This window comes from Mastigoproctus giganteus, chromosome 5, assembly GCF_048544385.1.
Source record: "Mastigoproctus giganteus isolate SK-2022 chromosome 5, ASM4854438v1, whole genome shotgun sequence".
In the NCBI taxonomy this organism is placed as follows: domain Eukaryota; kingdom Metazoa; phylum Arthropoda; class Arachnida; order Uropygi; family Thelyphonidae; genus Mastigoproctus; species Mastigoproctus giganteus.
The window spans coordinates 225,116,872-225,133,797 of NC_143579.1; the positions used below are offsets into that span (position 1 = coordinate 225,116,872).

The 16,926-nt window shown below is 37.4% G+C and overlaps 1 protein-coding gene across 1 annotated transcript in view; it reads right to left on the reverse strand.

Annotated features, from left to right (window-relative positions):
• LOC150086169 (uncharacterized) overlaps window positions 1-16,926 on the reverse strand; it is a 249,210-nt gene that overhangs the window by 28,636 nt on the left and 203,648 nt on the right. The window contains exon 12 of the mRNA XM_090374434.1: window positions 7,229-7,453. Within this exon, the coding sequence (XP_090230560.1) occupies window positions 7,229-7,453 (225 nt within the window). The remainder of the gene's footprint in view (window positions 1-7,228; window positions 7,454-16,926) is intronic.

Below are 16,926 nucleotides of genomic sequence, written 5' to 3' on the forward strand. Positions count from 1 at the left end.
TATAGGGCAATGGTCAGGCCACACCTTGAGTACTGCGTACAGGTCTGGAGGCCTCATTTTAGGAAGGATGTAAATTTGATTGAGCATGTACAGAGAAGGCAAAAAAATTGGTAAAGGGAATGAAGGGATCCTCTTACCAAGAGGGTCTCTTCATTCCCCAAGAAGAACTTAAGCCTCTCACCTAGAGAGACTTAATTGCAGTGGCTGGAAACTAGGCACCTGCAAGGTGATCTGACTGAGGTGTATAAGGCCTTGAATGGGTTGAGCATGCTGAATTCTGATGGGATTCTTCCACTTGCTCAGATTACTAACCTAAGGGGGCATAAATTCAAATTGAGGAAAGACAGTTGTAGAATAGATGTGTGGAAATTTGTCTTTAGCCAGCAGGTGGTTAATTGCGGGAACAAACTTCCATCTGTCATTATGGAAGTTGATAGCTTAAATAAATTCAAGGAGGAACTGGACAAACATTTAGAGGAAATGGTTGTGTGATTTTTTTTTTTTTTTTTTTGTCTGGTGCTACATAAGCTCATACACTTGCTTTCTTGGACTACATGCCTCTATTACTAGTCACAGGGCAGGAGGCAAAAGGTTGTGATTAATGGTTATACTTCATATTGTGCTAACATAAGAAGTGGGGTTCCTCAAGAATCAGTGCTGACCATTTTGTTTTTGATTTTCTTAAATAACATTGACAATGGGATAGAGGGAATGATGTCAAAATTTGCAGATGACATAAGGTTGGCATGTAGTTTGCAATCAGTGTCAAGCACAGCTTTTTCAGGACAACTTAGACTTCACAGATGACCAGAAAAGTGGCACCTATCTTTTAATGCAGAAAAATGCAAGGTCTTATACTTGAGGAACAGCAACCCAAAATAACTCACTTGGTGGGGACTGAACTGAAAACAGTAGAGGAAGAAGGAGATGTGGAGGTTAGGATATCGTTGGACATAAGGTTCACCAAGCAGTGTAAATGAGGATCCATGGTATCCTACTGATAATTTACCAAATATATCCCTATAAAGATAGAAAGATCATAATACCATTGTATAACGGAATTGTGTGACCACACTTGGAATACTATGTCCAAATTTGGCTAGTGACTTTGTAAGTTAAAACTCTATACTCGTACCGCTATCGTATTGGTGTTTTAGCAGGAATAACCAGTAGCGTAGAAGAATAGTAGGGTTTTAATTGGAATAAATAAGCATTTTGAAAGTTTTAATCACTTTTGGGCACATATCTTTTGTGTTTAGCTAAGAATATAACTAATTTAACATTGTGATCATTACGGTATAGCGTAACTTGATAGCCTATATCTCGAACTTGATAGCTAAGGTATAATGTAAAACTATATAACGGAATACGTATTACTGCATTAGCTTAGTATAGTCAAGTACAGTAAAGTAAATTAATCAAATTTATTAACCTTATTAATTTTCATTGTTAATTAATTACATTGTATTTAAATGGAAATCATGCCCCAGACAAAGTAATGTGCATAATGGCAGGAGTGCTGTGGCTCGGGGGGAGAACTGAAGGGGGCGACTTTCCAATGCATCACAGCCTAAAAAATGTGCAACTTGTGAAATGTTTGCTGATTTTCAGGAACAGGATATGATGGAACAAGAAAATACGTAGGTTGTGTTAGGGTAACTAAGAATAAGAATATGTGCATGTACACTTGCATATACACCAATGCTAGGAGTATAGTAAATAAATTTGATGAATCTGAGGTGTTGGTGAAAACATCAAAGGTTGATATTGTTGGGCATCACACAATATCAAGAGATATGGCATCACACAAAGATAAGGAATGCAGAAATTGGAATTTGGGGAGTACGATGTGTACAGAAGGGATAGATGGGGAGGAGGGGTGATGCTGTTAGTTAAGAAACACAAAATCTAAGGAAGTGCATCCAGTTGACATGGGTGGACAATGCAGTGTTGAGTCAGTTTGGTGTGACATAAGCACCAGGAAAACCAAGTTGATAGTAGGAGTGTGTTATAGACCTAATGACTCTGATGTACAATGAACAACTGTACAGAGAAATAGTGGGCCAGTAAATCAGATTGTCTTATAATGGGAGAATTTAACTTCCCAGATATAGACTGGAATTTGTGGGTCAGTCACTCACACACTAACACTTCTGTGGATTTATTGGATAATTGTTTTCTACAACAGCATGTTTGGGAGGCAACCAGAAGGAGAAATACTCTTGATCTGATTATCAGCAGTGATTCTTCATGCATTAAGAATTTGCAGATAAAGGAACCACTAGGTAGCAGTGATCATGGTGTACTGATGTAGTATTTATTTAAAGATGTAACTTACCATCAGGGGTAAAGGGAAGGGTTTTTGCTTTCGTAAAGGTGACTACAGTAGTCTCAGATTTTTTTAAATTCTATACAGTGGGACCAACTGATGATGTTACCCACAGCAAATTCTAAATGGAAAGCATTCAATGAATCTTGGAAGCTACTAGGCTTTTTATACGAACTAAGAAATATTGCACAAGGTTTAAGCCTAAATGGATGTCAGATGAACTAATGAGATTCATAGCTGAGAAGAAAAATGCATGGGACACAAATTATTGGGAGACACTGATGCCAATGGTAGATATAAGATAGTCTGTAACCAAGTCACAAAGGAGATTAGGCAAGCGAAGGCAGATTACAAGCAATCTTTGGCAAACGATGCAAAGAAAAACAGTAAAGACTTCTTTACATATGCAAACTCTAGAAGGAAGGGGATGAATCAGATTGGTACACTTGACATCAATGGTTCAATTGTTGATAAACCTGCTGAGATAGCTGCCAAATCGAATGAGTATTTTGCAACTACACTCACAGATGAAGAAATCTGTAGTGAAGTGGAGGGCAGAAGCTTATTTTTTTGTCCAGTGCAGTAAAAGCCCACGGTGTCTTTGCACCATATGGTTAATAGAAAGAGTACCTAACTTTCAGCAACAATAGCAGCAACCACTTTATGGGACGTGTACTTCATTAATTTATGAAGCTAAAATTTATGCTTTAATGATAAAATGGAAAAGGGCAATACAAAGTGGAAATAACACAAATGGGGAGTGGTGGGGGGGGGGGGTCCTTGTGTGTCAGTGATTTTTACATTATAGTTCTGGCTAAACAATAAAAAGTCACTTCAAAAACTACTTGAGTAAGACTATACATGCATGGAATTTATGGAAGGAGAGAGAGGGAGGAAGACAGCCACTAATCTAAAATTAGCAATTAACACAGTACAGATATTTTGCAGGTGAGTGAGCATGCAAGGTTTGACATATTATCACTACCATGTTAATAGGACAATAATTTCACCAGTTTCTGGTACAGTTTAACCTGACTCCATGTTAAGTCATGTTAAATTACACTGAATGGCCACTTCATTAGGAATATCTGCCCACAATTGTATAGTCAGAGTGATTAACTGTAAACTCCTCTGACCTATTTGTCATGCTGGAATATAAATAAAACATTTATTTCATGAAATGGAGTGCTCCGTAGGGAATTGCATTAAGTGAGTGTTGAACCAAGCAATAAAAAGCAGGACAAAAAATAAGCAGGGATGCTGTATATGTACCATTCAATGTGAGCATGGGCAAAACAAAACATTTAAGTGACTCTGAAAGTGGCACAAGGTAGTTGGCATCACACATGCTGATATCAATACCCCAAAACCTGAAACTCTAAAAGGATTTTCATGAAAATCCCTGTATCTCTCAAGTATATTAAAATGAATCCAATAACCAAATAACATACAGCTAATGGAGGCTAACAGGACTTGTGCAAGGCAACAAAAAGGCTACAGCCAATTCAGTCAAATAACAACCATTACAACAGTGATTACAAGAGCAGCATTTCAGGATGCACAACTAGTTGTGCCTCATTTGGAGGCAGTATAATAGTCCAACAAACAAATGGAGTTTTGTTCCTGTCAGCAGAAAACAAGAAGATATGGTTACAGTGGGCTCAGGAAATCAACACTTAACAGCGGATGATTGAAAAAATCTTGTCTGCCCAGTCTAATGAATCCCATTTACTGCTGCTTAACAATGATGAGAGGACTGGAATACAGTAGACCTTCAGAATAACGACACCTTCAGGGATTCAAGGTGCCATTATTTAGATTTTTCCATTATCTAGAAAGTTTTATTTTTAATATATTTAATGCAGAAATAATGAGGCTAAATAGAGAGATTAAGAATGTAATTTTAACTGCACATAAAAAACAAACATATTGACTATCCAATGTTATATTCTGCCATTAATACACTCCTGCTTACGCCCCATTCTATTTTCTTTATTATATCAAGTTTAGTCTGCATGAGTAACACTGTGGTATCATCACCATCCTCCCCATACCGGGTGGAAAAAGCTCAGGTTCGAATCCTGTCGGTGACGTGAGCAACTTTTACGGGCTTTTTTCACTCCGTGGCTGAGTTTGTCAGTCTCAGGCATAGATAGCAAGGTTCCCCCCAAGAAACTGGGGTTTTTCGTCCAGCAAAACAGGCAAATTGACCAGAGAATACATGCAATTTACAGACACAATACACATGGGTATATGAATTAACTTTCTGGGTGACCCTAATGTAACAGTTTGGATTATATCAAGTTTGTCACTAAGCTTTAATGTTGCTCTTTTCTTCTCTGTATGAGGTTTATTAACTTTAGGAACCATAGTGAGGGGTTTTTAATTTAAAATAAATGTAAAACAGTGGTATAATCCATGATATCAGTAGAGAATTCACTTTCAAAATGGCAAATGTAAAAAAATACAGTAATAACGTACTTTCCGTTTTCTTTTTTCGGCACTGCAAGACATCTGCACTGTATGTAAACATCCGATCTTAACATGCCTTTAGCTTGAATGTTCAATTATTTGGGGCTGTTATTTCGACAGTCTACTATATAGTCAAAACAGCATGAGCCATCCTGCTGAGTGTCGACAATGAAGGATCGCAGCAGTAGTGCAATGGTGTGGGGAGTGTTTTTGCAGTGCACAATGGACACCCTTGATACTGCTAACAACACCAGCCCAAATTCAGTTTATCAATGCCTGATCCCAAAAGATAATATCAGATTACTTGAACAGTTTATTTCACAATTGCTATCACTTTCCAAACAGTGATAAAAGGTTTTAAATGCATTTATGTATAGATTATTCAAAATGTCTACAATTAAATTCAAAGTCTGAATTTGGTCTTCTGTGACTTGTGAATAGCTTGTTGAAAAGACTGCTGAAATCCTACAGGTAAAATCATTATAGCAAAAATTTCATAATGCATTGCATATAGAATCATTATACAGTACATAGCATCTTTACATTTTATATTTCTATTTACTTCTCCAAGAATTGCATGCAGAATCAAGGGAATTCGTGTGACCACAACTGCCATTATGGGTGCATGACTCCATTTTGTCTATGCTGCAGAAAGACAAAAATAAATAATTGTTAATAACACAAAACATGCAATTTCACAATGTGTCTGCACATACACGCTCAGTGTGTGAGAGAGATGATAAATGTGCTTCAGAGAAAAAATACTTTCGTGCTGGAGGATTTAAAAAAATTAATATTTCTCCAATCATTTTCTTGATGTAACAAAGATCACAGATTTTTATTTTTGCTGCCTAATAGTCATTAGAGCTCAACATATACCAGCTGAACATTACAGCAGCACTGTGTTGTATATTATATATGATATTAAGTACCTTCTAAAGAGAAAGTATCCATATTGCCTGTATTAAAAAAAAAAAAAAAAAAAGTGACGTTTTACTACTCTCACTTAATTATAGCTGACAGAGAGAGAGAGAGTGCCTCAATGTGTGAGTAGAGCTTTAAAAATATACCTGATTACAGTTGAAGTTTTAACTTAGTTGTATGAAACTGATTTTATTTTTTTTGCATGTAAATTAAGTCATTATTTACAGACAAGATTAACCTTGAAGCTTTTCTCTCATTTTCAATATTACTCTGCCAAGCCAAGTTAAAAGAAGAGGAATATAAAAAAAAACATTTGAATTGAACAGTTCTAATACCTGAAAATCTTTTCTTTTTCTGAATTAATTAGAAAAACTTTTTCTTACTAACCACTATCTGTGAGATTGCTGATACATTTCTTGTATCTTCCAGTCCCTTCCCAACCACATTTTGTCAAGGTATGGTTTTCAAAATCTGAACATAACAAAAAAGCTGTTCCATCAAGTTTTTATTTAAATGTAGTACCTCCTGCAGTATTTTGTAAAGCCCTGCATCTTGCAACCTTTTTTTTTTTTTTTTTTGCAAATCTTTCATTTCATGAGAATCATTTATACCTGCAATATGAACTGCTTATTATTGCCATTTACTAACATTTCATTTAAGTGCAATAGTAAATCAACAATTTAAAAATAACATGACCTATATTTAAGTTAAATAATTAGTTAATAATTTAGGTAAGTTAATAATTAGTTAAATAATTTAAGTTAAAATATATAAATTATTTCATTAAAACAAACAAGTGATTATTTTTGAAAATAATTTTTTGCATGCTTTGCTGTGAGAAAACAGAGTCCACGTGAAAAATTTCCAATTTATTTTTTTATGAAGTAGATACACTATTACCTAACTCTGCTGGCTACATTTCTTGGTTCATACTTAATCATATCATCAGACCAAGAAATAGTTGATAATTCAGTAGTTGTGCTGCTCTCAGAAAAATACCATCAGCATCTCAAGGACAATGGAAGGATTAAAGCAGCAGAATCAGCAACAGGTTCAGTGTGTTGCAACAACTGAATTATTAAACTGCTTCTTTGTCTGAAGTAGGACTCAGCATGAATCAAAAAATGCAGCCAATGAACTAATTTTATAATTTTGTTACTAAGTAATTAGATCTGTCCTTCTACTTTATAAAATAAACTAAAACCGTACTAAGATCCTTTACACAATACATTAGCTCTTTTGTGCCTTTTCTTCTTTAATTAGGAAAACCGGTGACTAATTTAATAATAGGTTTTGGGATTAAAAATTTAAAACCACAGAACAAGAACTGACAAATCTGTGCAAATACTCATGGCATGGAAGAATCCTACATTTCCAAAGATTCATAAAAAATTTCTTCTAACTCTAACTGCATATGTAATCATAAAAAAAATAAAAACAGTAACCATCCAATAACAGTAATATGAACATTGTACAAGCACATATTTTGAAAATTATACTTACAACGAAACTCAGCTCCTAGCCTTAACATCAGTCGTAAAGGAAATACCTTTGCCCATGGTACTTCCCACTTCTGAATGAGTATAGCTACCAAGTAAGGAGAAGCAGGTAAAACTAATTTGCTTAAGCACTGAAAAGTGGGCCGAACAAACAAAAAACCACTATGTTCTCTACTGTCAAGAATACCCTCTGGAAACAAAATATGGCCAAGTTCTCCTATAGTAGTACCTGAAATAAAAAATCTTAATACATTATGCAATCAGAATTGCAACTGACTAACTGATATATTTTTAAAATTTTACTAATAATTTATCAATCTTTAATATTAATATGGATATTAAAAATTATGCTTATAAACTTTTTCAAATATAACAGCTACTACCTCAAAAACTTATATTCTGAGTGTTAGAACATCCCTTCTTATTTAAAGTTTCAATGTTAATACTGAAATAATCAGAATTAAAATTTTCAATTCAGCGGAGAGAAAGCCCAGTGATTAATAATAACAATATTTGTAAAATGAAAGCCTAATTTGATGTGTACCACCTGAATCAGATTATGTTTATTATTATTAGGGTCGCACTGAACTTTGGCTTCAGTCTCAGCTTTTGGAAGGCCGAAACTGATTTACAATTACAAAACTTTATCATTATAATGCAAGAAACTGTACAATGTAACGATTTAAAATTTTTGTTGTAGTAAAAATATGCTACATACCAATCTGTGTGATGTGCCTGGATTACCATCATATCTAATCAGCATAACAACATCAGTAATATGAACATTTGATTTACTGTTAATATCTGAATATTCACTTTTAAATGAAGGTAGCCCTTGGTTTACAATGCAGTTCCATTCCTGAAGGAACTGTTGCAAAAAAAATTGATGTAAAATGAAGCTAATTATATAATGTAAGTCAATGAGATTTATTTATTTATTATTATATGTGATATAAGTAATATATTATTACTACAAGTAATATATTATTAGTATACAAGTACACAAGAGGGCCTCCGCAGCCAAGTGGTCAGGAGCGGGAGTGCAGTAGCACACGCTCTTTGAGTAGACCGGGGTTCAAGCCCCTGACTGCTGAATACGGAATACGGTCGATCTGCCAACCCGCACTGGACCAGCGTGGCAGATTATGGTCCATTTCCCTCAGCATGAATTGTTGAGGAGGCTTCCATCCTGCAGTGGGTTGATAATGGCTGCACTTTACTTAGTACACAAGTAATATATTATTATTATATTTAAAGCTCTGAAATGAATGCTATGAATATAAAAACAGTGCTTTTATGAATACAAATAAATTAAACATAATACAGTATAAAATAACCAAACTAAATTAAAATAAAAAAATTTAATTTTGTACATTTACTTTGATATGTTCAAAGCTCAGACAAAGATTTGGAAGTGCCACAGTAAGGTGATCTTTTTTGATCTTTTTTGACAGTTGTGTAATGCAGAGATTTTACTTCTCTGATGAAGTCCCTGGTGGAGGATCTTTCATTTTTTTTGAAGAGAGCATGCAGTGTTGACCGTTGAGATTCCTCTTTCTTTCTTTCTTTGAGAATCTCAGAATAAGGGCCAATGGATACAATTACACTCCCAGTTGTTAATCTCACAGAGCTCATCAGTGAGGGTCCCCATCATTGAAAGGATGCACTGTAGGTCACTTGTATTCATAGATTTTGGAGGAGCTTCTTCATCTTTCTTTCTCCTCTTCTATGGGCTTAGCCAATTTTTCTAAGTCTTCATTGGAAAGCTACTGTCCATGGCTATCCAACAGCTCTGTTATATCTTCAGCAGAAACCTCGTCCAATCCCACCTCTTGCACCAGCCTGCTAACGTCTTCAACAATGTTCTCCACCGGCAATAATCCTGTGAAGTTGTGCATAAATTGTGGGAGAAGTTTGCACCACACTCCATTCAAACAGTTCACTGACACTTCCTCCCAAGATACATTGATGTTATTAATGCCCTTCAAAATGTTGAATGAGTGCCAATAATCCTTGATAGTTTTGTTTGACCTGTCTAAAACTCCCACCATTTCCATGAAGGTTTGGCAGAGGTAATAGGCTTTAAACATTGCTATTACCCCCAGTCAATTGGTTGGTGGTATGCAAACAACATTGACGTCCAGAGATGTTCCAACTTCAGCAAGATTTTCAGGATGGCCAGGGGCACTGTCCAAGAGAAGAAGTCTTGGCTGGTAACTCATTCTTCATTTATTTAGGCCCTTGAGAGCATGTGGTGTCTGTGAATGGTACACCAATGTTGGTTTTAATTTTACAAAGTGCCAGACATATTTGCACCCAGCAGAAGCATTAGCCTGTCTTTTGCAGCCTTGAAACCTGGTGCAGACTGCTCTTCGTGGGCGATGAAGGTTCATGATGGCAATTTCTTCCAATAAAGCCCAGTCTCGTCAACGTTAAAAATGAGGTCAGGAGGATAATTACCCTCCTCTTTCTTCTTTTTCTTTCTTTTGTAGTTGTTGGCGCATAGGCTTCTGTGGCCATAATGCACCTCCCAAGGTTTTTGCAGTACTTTGATCCAAGCCCTAGGCGGGAATCGAACCCGCGACCTTTGGGTTGCCAGGCAGGCACTTTACCCACCCAGCTAGCCCGGCCGGCACCCTCCTCTACAATGACTTTAAACTCTGCAGGGAATACTGCAACTGCCTCAGCATCTGCACTTGCTACGTCTCCATTTCACACAGCATTTACTTTAAGATTTAAATTACATGAACCATCCCTTGCTACCTAAAAATGTCCTATCACCATCCTCTTTTTCCTTAAGGTCTTCAAAAACTGACTTTGCCTTATCAATGGAATGTTTTTTGATTTAAGTCATCTACCCACAATGTCTCCATTTTTTCTAAAAGTTTACTTCTGCTATACTCACTTGCACTTACTGTCGTAGAACATTGCGTTGACTGTTTAATTTTATCTGCATTTTTCATTCTGGTACTCACAGTTGGAGGCAATTACATACTTCTAAACACATTAGGGCATGTCTGAAGGTAATTTGTACACGAATTAACTTCAGAAAAAATGTAGATAATTCATGTAAAAATTATCTCCATTTTTTCCCCACCAACGTGAAATACGTGACTTTTTAACAACATTTTCACATTCACTTGGCTTTACTGCACTTCTCTTACTAGACATGGCAGCTCTTATTTTAGTAACTTAATCAACGATTTTTAATTAAAACTCACAAATTGACACCGTAGAATAGTGGCCCAACAATAGTACACCAACAAACGAACTGAGTGTTTCTCTCCGCTTATCTCCAGCCACCTCATCCCTGATTGGCTTAGATGGTAGATGGGATAGCTCTCATCTCTGATTGACTGTGCTGTTTCTTTACATCATATCCGATATTCATAGTTGTGCATTTTTGAAATTTTTTATGGTTTTTTGATATTTTTGGTCTTCTGGTTTCAAAACCATCGTTATTTTGAATTGTCGCAAAACAAACCACTGTACACCGAAGACTATCTGTACAGGTAAGCATTCTAGATGTAACTTGGAGTAAAAATCTCATTATGTTAAAATTCTATCAGTCGGTTGAAGTATAAATGTACACATTAATGCAAGATTAAAATTCTGCAATAAATAATGATTGTAAAAGCTGTTAATTTTATGTACAAAAACAATTCTTAAGAACTTTCATTATTATTAAATAAATAGAGGAATAGTTGACAGTTAATACAAATATTAAGAGAGAATACATTATCTAGATATCTTTACAAAGAACATTATATCCTTTTTGGGCCAAGAAACATTTATAAAAATTTAAATAATAATACAAGGCAGAATAAGAGAGAGTAGTTTATATCATAATTCTAATCTTTGTAGAATTGTTTGGTGCACTAGCATTCATAATGTTTAACAAAATAACCTTTAAGAACTGTATTTAATTTTTAGATATTTAATTCCATTTAGGCTATGAGTCTTTCAAGAAAAAGTCCTATTTGGGAATTCTTCACAAATTGATATAGTTCACACCGTTTGACTCCATATAAAAAATCCCACAATCTGGGCAAGTAATACGATAAACCACATTTGCACAGTGCAGTAGTGGAATGGTCGATTTTATTTTATTTTTTTGACAATATCAACTGTAATTACCTGCCAGAGAGCTACACAGATCCAATATGATAACAGTGTAACATGGCAAGATATGCAGAAACACCCAGATAGTAAGGAGTGTAAGCAGTGGCAATAAGTGAACCATCCTGATTATGGTGGGAAATAGACCTACTACCATATAGCTGAAGCTTATCAAGAACATGTAGGGAGATAGCCACATTTGCACAGATCCATCCTAATTTTGGCAAACTCAGCCTCCATGTCTGTAGCATAGTCAGTGTGACCATAAATATGATCTTTATTGCAAGGTGCACAGGTACATGCAGGCACTCTGACTTTACAACACCCTTGCCATGCTATGAAGATGCTGTGAGGTGTGCAGATTTATAGTTAGTAAACTACTCCTGACAGATTTTCTGTAAACTGAGGCAATTAAATTACGATCAGCATGACGGGCCAAAACATCCAAGGATGGAAGAGCATTATTCATCTCCATTTCCATGGTAAACAAAATGTATGGGGTTGGTTGGTTATTAGGATTTTTATGGCGCATCAGCATCTAAGGCTACTGTGTGCCAAGTCTATAGGTATAAAATATAAATATATAAGAAATATGTAAAAATATACAATAAAATAACATATGACATAAACAGTTATAATGTATTAAATATTGAAGAAATCTAAATAAAACTATATAGATTAATTAGTTGTAAAAACTTGAGTACATCTGACACATTGTTGTCATCCAATAAAATCTGCCTGAGTGTACAAGGCTCAGACAAATGGGTAAAACATAAACAGCGTTCATTATTAAAAAATACATTCTACTAAAATATGATGAATAGTTAAAAATACGCTACAATATCTACAAACAGGATTATCATCAGCCCTCAGCAAATACGAATACGTCAGGTGAGAATGTTCTATGTGTAGCCGAGCAAAAACTACTTCCTCCCAGCGAACCCTGCGCTGACTAGAATGCCAATGCATTATTACAGGCTTAATTTCATTTAGCTTGTTGGTAGGGCACCCATTCCAAGATTCTTGCCAACATGCACATAATTTTTTGTGGATTAGTTGCTTGCAGTCTGTACAGAGGACAGACAAGCAGATACTACTTTGTGACGTTGCTGATTTTGCTGCTGCATCTGGCAAATCATTGCCTCTAATACCAACATGGCCAGGGATCCAGCAAAAGCAAATATCAAAGTTTAACTTTAAGAGGGAGTGTAATATCTGCTGCACCCGACACAATACTGGGTGAGTGCTTCTCACATTGGATAAGGCCTGTAATACGCTTAGAGAATCAGTATATAACATGCACCTTTGGTACTGGTGGGATTTTATATGATCCAAGGCTAGTTCTATTGCGTGTAGCTCTGCAGTGTATATGCTGCATTCATACGGAATACGATTGCAGATTGTTTTAGTTGGGAAAACACAAGCGGACCCAGCAAACTCTTCAGACTTAGAGCCATCTGTATATGCCAGCAAGAAGTCTGGGTATTCGGCGTGGTGTGCTACAAAGAGTTGCCGATATATACATGGCAATGTATCAACTTTCAGCCAGCTCCTAAGACTGAAATCACAAGTCGGAAATTGAATATTACAAGGAGGAACTGATTGCCTGGCTGACATGGATATATTATCCAATGTAAAGTTAATATCATGAACCAGCTCTTGAATCCTGATACCAAAGGGTCGACTGACAATTTTACGCATATTATATAGATTTTCCCACTGTGGCATATAAACAGATGTCCAAGTAGGACGGTCAGGCAGGGATTTTATTTTTATGGCATATTGTAATGACAACTGCTGACGCCGAAGTATCAATGGTGGTTCATTGGCGTCAACGTATAGATTTTGGACAGGTGAAGTACAAAATGCCCCTGTGGCAATCTGAATGGCTCTATGGTGTATTGGATTGAGCCATCGGAGTGCAGAAGTTCTAGCTGAAGAATAGGCTTGGGAACCATAATCAAGTTTAGAGCGGACTAGTTCTCGATAAAAAAAGGTAAAGTGCAGCCATTATCAACCCACTGCAGGATGGAAGCCTCCTCAACAATTCATGCTGAGGGAAATGGACCATAATCTGCCATGCTGGTCCAGTGTGGGTTGGCAGATCGACCGTATTCAGCAGTCAGGTGCTTGAACTCCGGTCTACTCAAAGAGCGAGTGCTACTGCACTCCCGCTCCTGACCACTCGGCTACGGAGGCCTTCGATACAGATGTAATAATGTGCTTCTGTCTGCTCCCCAAAAGTTGGAAGAGATAGCACTGAGCATGTTCAAACATTTCGTACATTTTGCTCTGAGCTGACGGATATGGTGGAGGAACATTAGCTTTTGATCAAAGATGAGCCCCAAAAATTTTGTTTCTGCTATATCACAGGAATTGGATTCTGTCCAAGTCTGAGTTCCGGATCAGAAGTAGATTCAGTTTGCGGCAGAAATGCAGACAAACGGTCTTTTGAGCAGAAAATCTAAACCCATTAGCTAATGTCCAGGAAATAAGATGGTTGATTGCTTGTTGCAATTGTCGTTCAATTACTCTCATGCTGCAGGAGTGACAAAAAATACTAAAATCGTCTACATACAAAGCACTATTTACTGAAGGAGGAAGCTGTTTTGTAATGGAATTAATTTTGACTACAAACAGCGTAACACTGAGGACAGAGCCTTGGGGGACTCCTTCCTCTTGACAAAAAAAGCGGGACACACTGGATCTAACATGAACCTGGAAGAGTCGTTTTGATAAAAAAATTCTTAACAAAAATAGGAAGATGGCCTCTAAGACCAAATAAATAGAGGTCTTTTAAAACACCATACCTCCAGGTTGTGTCATAAGCTTTTCTATGTCAAATAAAACTGATACCAAGTGCTCACGTTTACAAACGCATCGCAAATCGCTGCTTCAAATCGGATTAAATGGTCCAAAGTGGACCGATTTCTTCGGAAGCCACACTGAATTTTGTTCAAATGGTCATTTGCCTCAAGGTAATATATAAGGCAGGCATTCACCATTTTTTACAAAACTTTACATAAGCAACTGGTGAGAGCAACAGGACGATAGTTATTAGGAATTTTGGGGTCCTTTCCTGGCTTTGGGAATGCGAGAACGATTGCCCTACACCAAGAATTAGGAAACCTGATCCTCCAAATAAATTCGGTTGTAAAGATATAGCAACATCTCTAGAGAGTGAGATGGAAAGACTTGACTGAAAGGCAGGTTATAAGGCTGGACTTTGCTTGAAGAAAAGTTGGGTTTTTGCTTCTCCATTTTCTTCTTTAAAACTAGGAACTCTGTGGTATATGAAGTCTCAGCAGATATGCTGGAGAATACCTCTCCTAGAGCATTGGCAATATCAGTTGGCTCTGCTAATGTACACCCATTGTGTTCTAACATTGATGAGGGAAGTGATGTATATTTGCCCTTCATTTTCCTAATTTTGTCCCAGACGACTTTAGCACTGGTCATCTGGTTAACTGAGGATGTAAACTTGACCCAGCATTTCTGTTGGCTCTGTTGGCATATAAATCGTGCTTTGGCACAGGCACGTTTAAAGGCTATAAGATGTTCGGTGGTGGGGCAACGTCAATTTTTCCTATGCCCGATTTTGTGACTTCCTTGCAACTTGGAAATCGGGAGGATGTTTTTGGAATTGCAATTGCCGCTGCATGGATAATACATTCTGTGATGTAAAAAAAAAAAAAAAAAAAGTAAAGTGCAGCCATTATCAACCCACTGCAGGATGGAAGCCGCCTCAACAATTCATGCTGAGGGAAATGGACCATAATCTGCCACGCTGGTCCAGTGCGAGTTGGCAGATCGACCATATTCAGCAGTCAGGGGCTTGAACCCCGGTCTACTCAAAGAGCGTGTGCTACTGCACTCCCGCTCCTGCCCACTCGGCTACGGAGGCCGTCTTTCTGTGATGTACTTCACTGCTTTGATTGATTCCTGTTGAATTTGTACAGGATCAAATTCTGTAAGCTGCGAGAAAATACTCCAGTCCGCTTGATCATACTTCCACCGTGGGATTCTGAATGGATGGCAGTGTTGTCCTTCCACTATGGTAGATATTACGGGGGAAGTGATCGCTTCCATAAGGATTCTGTTCCACCTCCCAGGAAAGCACAGGCAGTAGGGAAGGTGAGCAGATGGAGAGATCAATGGCAGAGAAAGTATGGGTAGGCATATGGAAATAGGTGTTGATTCCCATTTTTAGTAACGAAAGGCTGTTATTGTTGAGCACACGTTCAATAATACGGCCTCCTTCATTAGTTTCTGCACTACCCCATAGGGGTACTATGTCCATTAAAGTCTCCAAGAAGTAATAAAGGAGAGGGCAATTGCGTAATAAGATTGTTGAGATCTGCCTCGGAGATGTGTCCCTGAAGGCAAGTATATAGAACATATTGTGAAAAAGAACCCTACTGCTAAGTGGATGGCTACTGCTTCTAAGTTAGTGTTTAATTGAACTTGTGAGAAAGGGGTATGGTTGCCCATGAGGATTGCGACTCCTCCATGGGCTGGGCCACCTCCATTTCTGTCTTTACGGATAGCAGTAAAATTTCGAAAGATGGAGTCATCACTTGTCTTTAGGTACGTTTCTTGCAGACAAAAGCAAAAAGGTTCATATTTGCACATTAGCATTTTGACATCCTCCATATTTTGCCGGAATCCACGCCAATTCCATTGCAACAATTTAACCATTATTACTTGGAGTTAGTGGAACCATTGGCTAGCTTCCGAAGTGATGCCGGTTTTGATTGGCTCGCTTTGGATTTTACTCTGCCTTTGGAAAATTGAGGGTGCCCAGTATCCATTTCTTCTTCAGAGTGAAGATTCAGAATAGATTCTTCCACACTTTCCTCTTCTTCATTTACCTCCATTTCCCCCTGGACCTCACTAATAACAGGCTGGGATTTAGTTGGAGGGGGTTTTTCTTTAGGTGCTACTTCCTTGGTTAGTATTGAGATGGAAGTGGCGACTGCTTTATCTTGCTGTGCTTGTGTCAACAAGTATCGAGCTTGTGGTGTAAAAGAATCACTTGGTGAGACTGAAATATCAGTTTGCGTTGAAATAGAAACCTTCCTCAGAACTGCTTGTGCATAAGATTTTCAACTATTTACTGATATCTGTTTCCTTGCTTCCGCATATGGGATGTTTTGTTCCGCCTTGATTGTTTGAATTTGTTTTTCCTCTTGCATAAGATTTTCCACTATTTACTGATATCTGTTTCCTTGCTTCCGCATACGGGATGTTTTGTTCCGCCTTGATTGTTTGAATTTGTTTTTCCTCTTTCCATCTTTGGCATGCTCTTGAATATGCAGGGTATTCACCGCCACAATTCAAGCATGCTGGTTTCGAGGCAGATCATTCCTTTGTGTCATGTTTCTTGCCTCCACAGCAGGCACAAGCAGGTGATCCACGATATGACATCTGAGAGTTACCATATTTTTGGCATCTGAAACATCGCAACGGGTTCGGAATGTATAGCCTTACAGGACAGTTCAGATAACCAGCCTTAATGGAAGTAGTATTAAATGTAAGGATAAGAACCCTAGTTTGGGACTAGTTTTCCCTCCTTACGCATAA